The sequence below is a fragment of the Bombina bombina genome, chromosome 6, assembly GCF_027579735.1.
Source record: "Bombina bombina isolate aBomBom1 chromosome 6, aBomBom1.pri, whole genome shotgun sequence".
NCBI classification, from domain to species: Eukaryota; Metazoa; Chordata; class Amphibia; order Anura; family Bombinatoridae; genus Bombina; species Bombina bombina.
In genome coordinates, this window is record NC_069504.1 from 788879352 (window position 1) to 788888736 (window position 9385).

Here is a 9385-nt window from a genome sequence, read left to right on the forward strand (position 1 = left end):
ATCTATTGGTGGTCAATAATATAACTCATAAGCGCAAAAATATTTTTTCCCCACAGTAAGGAATATCTATTTTGTTTAAAAAAAAAACCGAAAGAAATTAGTTCATTTTAAATGTTTTAGTACAACGAAAAAGAATAACATTCATTGTTGAAACGTATCCGTTTTGTGTCATAGTTGGAAGTTTATCATTTTAGTAAATTTTTAATAAGCAACGGTGGTCCATTCTGGATTTACTTACAATATGATTATTAGCTACTAGGAATCCATATCATTGTCTTCTTTATAGCCATCTTTATATCTTTATTCCTTAGACTGTATATCAGTGGGTTAATTGTGGGGGTCACTGCTAGATAAAGTACTGCAAATATTTGGTCAAGGTCTTCTGAGTTTTCTGAAGGTGGGCTCATGTACATGCAGAGAAGGGTTCCATAGAACATGAAAAGGACACTAAGGTGGGCTGTGCAGGTGGAGAAAGCTTTTTGTCTCTTTCCTGTGGAATGTATTGTTAAAATGTTGGCTACTATTTTGGAATAGGACATTAGAATAAGCAGAAAGGGACAAAGACCCATGATCAAGGCCTCTATGTATATCATTGTTTGAAATTCTTTAGTGTCCCCACAAGATATCTTAGTTAGGACTTTAATATCACAGAAAAGTTGGTTAATATGTTTTGGGCCACAGAAAGATAAATAAGATGCAAAAATTGTAACAAAAAGTGAATTACCATAGCCACATATCCAGCTGCCTGTAACAAGTAGGACACAGTTCATCTTTCTCATAACAAGCATGTAATATAACGGTTTACATATAGCAACGTAACGATCATAGGCCATTGCAGTTAACAGTAGAATTTCTGTGCAAGCCATGGATGCAAAAAAGTATAATTGGACAAAGCAACCGGTGAACGAGACTCTGATATTCCCAGTAATAAAAATATCCATCAGTTTTGGAACAGTGACTGAGGTATATGAGGCATCTACAAAGGATAGATTGCTCAGGAAGAAATACATGGGTGATTGTAGGTGTGGATCTATATTGATCACAGCAATTATCAAAATGTTCCATGAAAGACAAATCAAGTAAAGCAAGAAAAATAAAATAAACAGAAAATGTTTCCCATAAACATGTGAAAATGCTGTAATGTAGAAATCTGTATTATAGGTTTGATTGTCCATCTGATTGAAGGGTCTCATCTTGATGTCCTGTGGTTAAATTCCATACTTATGTAGCTTGCCATGTGTAGATTAAATCATTTTATTTCACTTAAAGGGACACTGTAACCAAAATTTTTCTTTTGTGATTCAGATTGAGCATGAAATTATAAGCAACTTTCTAATTTACTCCTATTATAAAATTTTCTTCATTCTCTTGGTATCTTTATTTGAAATGCAAGAATGTAAGTTTAGATGCCGGCCCATTTTTGGTGAACAACCTGGGTTGTCCTTGTTGATTGGTGAATAAATTCATCCACCAATAAAAAGTGCTGTCCAGAGTACTGAACCTAAAAAAAGCTTAGATGCCTTCTTTTTCAAATAAAGATAGCAAGAGAACGAAGAAAAATTGATAATAGGAGTAAATTAGAAAGTTGCTTAAAATTGCATGCTCTTTCTGAATTACAAAAGAAAAATTTTGGGTTCAGTGTCCCTTTAACGTTGATTTACATTGCACATTTTGTTATTAAGGACACATTTGTATCACATGACATGCACGCGAATGAGAAGCTGCTAAATGTAAGAAACTTGAAAATGTTAAATGAAGAAATTTAAAGAGACATGAAACCCAATTTTTTTTTCTCCATGACTTAGAAAGAGCATGCAATTTTAAACAACTTTCCAATTTACTTCTATTATCTCATTTGCTTCAATCTCTTGATATAATTTGTTGAAAAGCATATGTATATAGGCTCAGTAGCTGCTGATTAGTGGTTGCAAATTGTCTCACCCATGTGCATTGCTATTTCTTCAACAAAGGATATTTAAAGAATTAAGCAAATTAAATATTAAAAGTGAAATAGAATGTTGTTTAAAATTGTATTCTCTATCTTAATCATAAAAGAAAAATGTTTGGTTTTGTTTCCCTTTAAATGCATAGTTCTGGAGAACTGAAATTGAAGAACATACTATACACACACTCCTCACACACACAGATATATATTTATATATATATATATATATATATATATATATATATATATATAAGCTATTAATTTAACTTGAGGTGTTAGGTGTTAGAATGACTGCCATTTATATTTATAAATCCCCAAAACAAAATAAAACAATATATATGCTTATATGTGTACATGTTATTTATATATCAACACAATGTGAAGAGGATGGTTTGAGTGGCCAAAATATCTCCAATGATCACAGCTGGAGAATTACAGAAGTTAGTTGCGTCTTGGGGTCAAAAGTCTCCAAACTACAATCTGACGTCACCTACATCCCCACAAGTTGTTTGGAAGGGTTTAAAAAAACAAACTCTACTCATCCAAAAACAAACTCAAGCATCTTCAGGTTGTCAGACACTACTGGAACTTCAAATGGGATTGGGTTCTATGTCCAGATGAAACCAAAATAGAGCATTTTGGGAATAAACACAAGAGGTGGGTTTGGCGCCCATAGAGAGGTAGCCATATGGAAAATTAACTCCTGCCCATGGTTAAATATGGTGGTGGCTCTTTAATGTTTTGTGGCGGTTTTTCTGCCAGAGTACCTGAACATTTTGTTAGTATAGATGACATCATGTATAATATGATTACAAATAAACTTGTAGCATAATAAATAGCCACAGGGATATATATATATATATATATATATATATATATATATATATATATATATATATATATATATATTATATTATATTATATTATATTATATTATGTAGCCTGTCTTATGCCTTCTAACTGATGAGATGGGTCTTAGACTCTCTAACAAAACAGAAAGGCTCATAGAAACATAGAAACATAGATATTGACGGCAGATAAGAGCCATAGGCCCAGCAAGTCTGCCCGACCTTACCTAACAGTATAAACTTATCTAGTTCGTGGGTTGCCCTATGCTTGTCCCATGCATTTTTAAAGTCCCCCACAGTGTTTGTTGCTACTACCTCTTGAGGAAGTTTATTCCATAAATCAATCACTCTTTCTGTAAAGAAGTGCTTCCTCAAATTACTCCTGAATCTACTACCCTTTAGCTCATAAGCAAAGAAGGCATATGAAAAAATAGGGAACCACTTTTGGATCCCAATGTAAAGTGAAACCTCATTTTAGTAATTTTTAATGTGCAACCAGAAGTAGCTTAAAATGGAAGAATCTATAGGGGAACAATTGAGCTAACCCTTAGTATGTAAGAACTATTCCTATATGTAGGGCTCATTAAAAAGAAAGTAGCAAAGATACATTATAATAGTGAGCTAAAAGAGCCACACATTAACTAGCATTATTCAGGGTGCTTATAAGCAACATGTAAACAGGGAAATAGAACATAGCCACTAGAGGCATAAGTATAAAATTATATATATATATATATATATATATATATATACTATAGTCATCTTAAACAGAGTCGTCCCGTTTCTGGCATATGATACGCAAAGGTGAATAAATTTCACCATTGTTCAAATTATTTTGTATAATTATAATATTTAAAAGTAGGGAGCTGGGGAACATTAAAAAGTGTGACCTTACATAGCAGCACGTGGGGTACTAAAAAAGATTGAATAGGTTAATATGGTGTTAAGTGAAATGAAATTGCAGTACATTGGGTTGACAACAGCAAAGGGAAGAGGGTCTACTGCCCTGGCCGCAGGCAGGAAACCCACTATATAGGGCTTAGGATGTTGCCCAATTATATATGATATTTAATACAAATTTGATAGATATACTTGTAAACCCCCAAGCATAGTATTTCACATAGCAAGTTTACCTACGACATTAGTATAATAAAAGAGCGGATATAAGGATCAAAGGGCTTACTGCACTCACAAACTTATAAATAAAACAACTACAGTTAGCAACTAGTTTCATGCTCACAAGCAAATATGAGAGAATCCAGGAAAACTATCAAACATACTGACTGGAATTCAAACAATATTTAGCATCTCCCTTCAGGCAGCAAAATAAAATGTCCACAGGCTTAATGTAAACTGGACAATTGACACCAGTCAGGGAACAAATTACGGTCCACCCAGCTCCAGTCTTCAAGGCTTCTGAAAGGAAAATAAAATGTTATGTGCTTGTTACCCAGTCCAAGCAGCAAAAGGTGCAGTTTATCAACTGCAAATCTTCTGTTGTCAGCAGGGTCCTGTAAGAACTGATCCGCGGTTGTGCCCATTTCGATTAAAGCAGCAATGTTAGCTGGCTTCATCTGTCTCACATGAGGGTAAGAAACCACAGTCGTCCACGGTAGCGGGGTGAGAAGGTTGGTCATGGATCGTTATGTGCGGCACAATTAAAGCATTATCCCTTGCAGCTACAGACTCCTTTGTTGGTGCCATGATCTCTACCTCCTGAGGTTGAGTAGCCCTCACAGGGACATGCCTGTTTCCATCAGATCAGGAGTAGGTGAGCAGCATGCTTGTTCTATTTCATTCAATAATCTTTTCCTATATATATAGAGCAGGTCAGCCAGGACTGTAAGAAATGTGGGAGACTCCGCCATATTTGCCAGATATTTGGTTCCCGGTCTCCTCTATATTTATCTACTCAGATTGGTTGCTTTGTAAACTCTGAGCTCACTCTCAGGCAGCAGAATATGTGACTCATGCAATAAAGTTCACAGAATAAAGTACAACTTTATTTAAGCAGCACAGAAGCTGCACATACCATGTCTACTGTGTATAGGGGGCGGGGGATGTTGAAGACCTCCAAAAGGGTAGCCACAGGCCTCAACGCTTCAGATCAGTTATCTTGTATCAGTAAATTTAGCAGGATCTGGAAATCCATTTAGCAGGAGGTATAAAATAGATGACTTCATAGTCAACTGAAAAGTGGCAATTTATCAGTTTTCCACACGCAGCAACCCATTTTCTACCACTCAAGGTGCTGCCTCGTGCCACACATATATTCAACAAAGTTTTTGGGGGGGATAAACCTGTGTGGTCTTTGCAATTGTTTATATTTGTGTGTATTTTTTTTAACAAAAGATCAAAAGGTTAAACAATAAAGACCATCTGACCATAGAACCCAATCCCATTTGAAGTTCCAGTAGTGTCTGGCAAACTGAAGATGCCTGAGTTTGTTTTTGGATGAGAGAGGCTTTTTTTCTTGAAACCCTTCCAAACAACTTGTGGTGATGAAGGTGACGTCAGATTGTAGTTTTGGAGACTTTTTGACCCCAAGATGCAACTAACTTCTACAATTCTCCAGCTGTGAGCCTCTGAGATATTTTGGCCACTCAAACCATCTTCTTCACATTGCATTGAGACAATATAGACACACGTCCTCTTTTAGGTTGATATATATATAACATGTACACATGTTGTTTTTGTTTTGTTTTGAACCACAGAATAATAGTGGAAGTCATGCTAACACCTCTTAAGTTAAATTAATAGCTCTCCTATTCTTGTTCTATAATACACATTTTCGCTTGACCATATCCCTTTAAAATACTTTTTATACATTTCTTTAAATAATAAACTAATATTTTACATTGAATATGTATATATATATATTCGTATATATTAGTGTAATACTTAAGTTTATTATGTTTTTAATGCTTTTATTCTAGTCCTATCACATTACCTCAGGTCTCAAGTCGTGCTTACTTATTTAGCACAACGTAAAATCAGTGCTAAATACTTTCTGGTAAAAATTCCGCTTGTAATCTAGGCCTAATTTGACCTGTTGGGGGGGGTTTGCTAATATTCCCAGAAACAGATACAGTTGATTGTATCCTAGGTGTAAGGAATATTTTACTTTAATTACTTTTTTATTAAATGTCATTCCAAGAAATTGATAGTGATTAACTAGCGATATTCTGATATCTATAAGCTATATATTGCAATTACACAGTGGTTTGCCTAATCCAGGGACTTGCAATGAGGTCAGTGACTGGGGAGGCATTGACTAATATCAGAGCCAGATTTAAACACATATGAACACGAAAATTAGCAAATAATATTAAATAAAATTTGCATACAGGGAAAATGACTATATACACTACTTAATATTTTGTTTGTGAAGAAAAATGTATTAAGTATGAAAAAAAACATATTGCCAAGTAAATACGTTGTTATATACATAAAAAAACATATGTCCACAATGGTATATTTCTTTGAGTTCACAATATTTTTACATTATTACACTAAGCAGCAAGATATTGGGATATGACAAGAATATATAAACAATTGTTTCACAAACTTTTTATATATATAAATGATCAAAAGGACAAGTTATGCGTAAATCAGACTATTTCCAAAATCACTATAGACAGTAAGGGACAGTACAAGCAAACCACAAAATGTGTAGAGCATTGTTATTGCTCCAATTAGATATGTGCGATTCATTTCGGATCGATTCGGAAATTCGGCCGAATTCGGTAAATTCGGAGATTCGGATCGATTCGAATTTCCGAATTAAAATGGTGCCGAATCTATAAATAAATCCGAATTAGTTCGGATTTATTCGGTAGATTCGGATGGCAATGGATTACACTAGTATTGTACAGTATATTAGGTTATATCACTCTGCTATGGGTTACACCTAATATACAGTACATAATACTAGTCTAATACACAGCATATCCCACCGAAATTCCGAATTTCCCAACCGAATCGAACTGAATTTATTCAAATCCAAATAAATCCGAAACTAATCCGAAACTAATTCATTCAAATTTTTCCGAATTCGAATAGATCCGAACTGAAATTCAAAAAAATCTGAATCGATCCAAACCGAACCGAACCAAATTTTTCGATCATGCACAAGTCTAGCTCCAATATCCAGAACAGAACTTATTTCCACATTTACAAAATAATTGCATGAATCCCACAAAATATTGGTTATGCATTTTTCATTATCTTCTGATTGCCAGCCTTTGCATTGTCTAAATATTTTCCATAGTATGTCACTTTTTCCAATGTTAGATGAGACTACCTCACAGGGTAACAGCTGCAGGCAGTGCACTACGCCTCCCTTATGACTACAGACAAATCATATGCTTTTACCTAAGCAGCACTTACTGTTTCCCCAAGCTAGAGCAATGGATCCCCTTATTATAGCAAACGATCCCTCCCTGCTGGCTCCTTACCCCTTTCACCTCCCCCAACTCTTGAATAATATACCAGCAGGTCTCCCAGTGCGCATGCAAGGTTACCTCCGGTTAAGCAGCACAGGTTATGCCTGCTCTAGCTCCACCTAAGCACAGTCTAACACACAGTAGTAAATCAGATACTTCCAGAGTCTAGACTACCACTCTGCAGCAGTGCGAGTCCTTACTAGTTCTGCTTCCAGCTCACCATGTGTTTATAGTTCCTTTCCAGGACAGCGTGTTGTACTTGTACATTTGTTATGCAGTTCCCCTGTATTCCTTTTTGATTGACACTGTACGTAAAGTTACAGTCGAGAGCTGGAGTTCCTGAGCTCCAGGCATCTGCCTGCATATGAATTCAAAGTACAATCGGTGCTCCGGTTCCATATGAATTAAGATGCCAGATTGTTACAGACTGTGACACTGTGTGTGTCTCACCGTCTGTAAAGATCATTAGCTGGTCCCGGGTGTGGAAGGGAAAGCAGGAGGTTGGTTGGAAGTCCAAAAGCATAATAAATAATAATATATAATAAAATGTATTTATAGGCACTGGCAGATAGCTGCCAGAACTAAAGATGGCAACAATTAGTGGGAGGGGTAGAGAGCTATTTGGGGTGATCAGGGGGGTGGGAAGGTTGAGGAGGATCACTACACTGCAGAAAAACTAACTGCGTACTGGCAGACTGTCTACCAGTACCTAAGATAGTGGTGACCAGAGAGAGCTGCTTGAGAGGAATCAGGTAGGAATCAGGGGGTGGGAGATGTCAGGTAGGAGGGACATCCCTACACTACAGCTAACTTTAACCTTACAAGCTACTTGATTAACTCCTTCACTGCCGGGAAAAATATAATTGTGGTCTGCAGCTGCAATTAGGGGCCTTCCAATAACAAAAAAACAATGACAAAGCCATGCATGTCTGCTATTTCTGAACAAAGAAGATCCCAGAAAAGCATTTACAATCATTTGTGTCATGATTGCACATCAGTATGTAAATAATTTCAGTGAGAAACCCAGTTTGTGACAAAGTTAATGATTTTTTTTATATGATCACATTTGGCAGTGAAATAGTGGCATGAAATATGCCAAAATGGGCCTAGATTAATACCTTGGGTTGTCTATTTAAAAATATATATATATAGTTTTGACAGGTAAATTAAAAAAAAAACAAGGCTCTATTTCTGTACAGACATTCTAGTAAAATTATCATACATGCTTAAAAAAGCCTTTTGCTGTTTTTTTTTTTAATTTGCAATTTAGATTCAAAATGTCAAAATTGCTTGCATTTGTTTTAAGCTACCAGAAGATTATGATTTGAACCATATACACACTCAGATTCAACATTTCAAATATGTTTCACATTATAGACTGTAATAAACATATGTAATTTTCCAACTACACAGCATTATAGATAAATGGCTAGATTACGAGTTTTGCATTATGAGAAAAAAGCAGCGTTAAGCCTCATAATGCTGCTTTTTTACTACCGCTGGTATTACGACTCTTGTAGGTAGAGGCTGTCCCGCACACTTTTTTGGCCTTACCGCAAATCAACTTACGCAAATTGCATATAGTCTTTTTTCTTTACATTGTTACATTGTATCTATTTTAGGGTTTATTTTCATTTTACAGGCAAGTTTGTATTTATTTAACTAGGTAGAATAGTTACTAAATAGTTATTAACTTTTTACTAACTATCTAGCTAAAATAAATACAAATTTACCTGTAAAATAAGACCTAACCTAAGTTACACTAACACCTAACACTACCCTACAATTAACTAAATTCCCTAAATTAAATGCAATTAAATAAATTAAATACAATTAGCTAAATTACCAAAAAAAAAACACTAAATTATAGAAATTAAAAAACAAATTACAAGATCTTTAAACTAATTACACCTAATCTAATAGCCCTATCAAAATAAAAAAAGCCCCCCCCCCCCCAATTTTTTTTTAAAAAAAAACCTAGCCTAAACTAAACTACCAATAGCCCTTTAAAAGGCCTTTTGTGGAGCATTTTTTTACCTGTAAAAAAAATAAATACAAACAACCCCCCAACAGTAAAACCCACCAACCAACCAACCAACCCCTCAAATAAAACCCTAACTAAAAAAACCTAAGCTCCCCATTGCCCT

General features: G+C 35.2%; 1 protein-coding gene across 1 annotated transcript; it reads right to left on the reverse strand.

Moving 5' to 3' along the window:
- Positions 1 to 248: 248 nt before the first annotated feature.
- Positions 249 to 1010, reverse strand: LOC128664626 (olfactory receptor 6B1-like). The gene has a single exon (XM_053719441.1). It carries the CDS (start codon positions 1008 to 1010, stop codon positions 249 to 251), a length of 762 nt encoding a protein of 253 aa, XP_053575416.1.
- Between the last annotated feature and the right edge of the window lie 8375 nt (positions 1011 to 9385).

Bases quoted from the DNA above. Each gene is read 5' to 3' on its own strand.
- LOC128664626 (XM_053719441.1), bottom strand. From the start codon at position 1,010: ATGTATTTCTTCCTGAGCAATCTATCCTTTGTAGATGCCTCATATACC.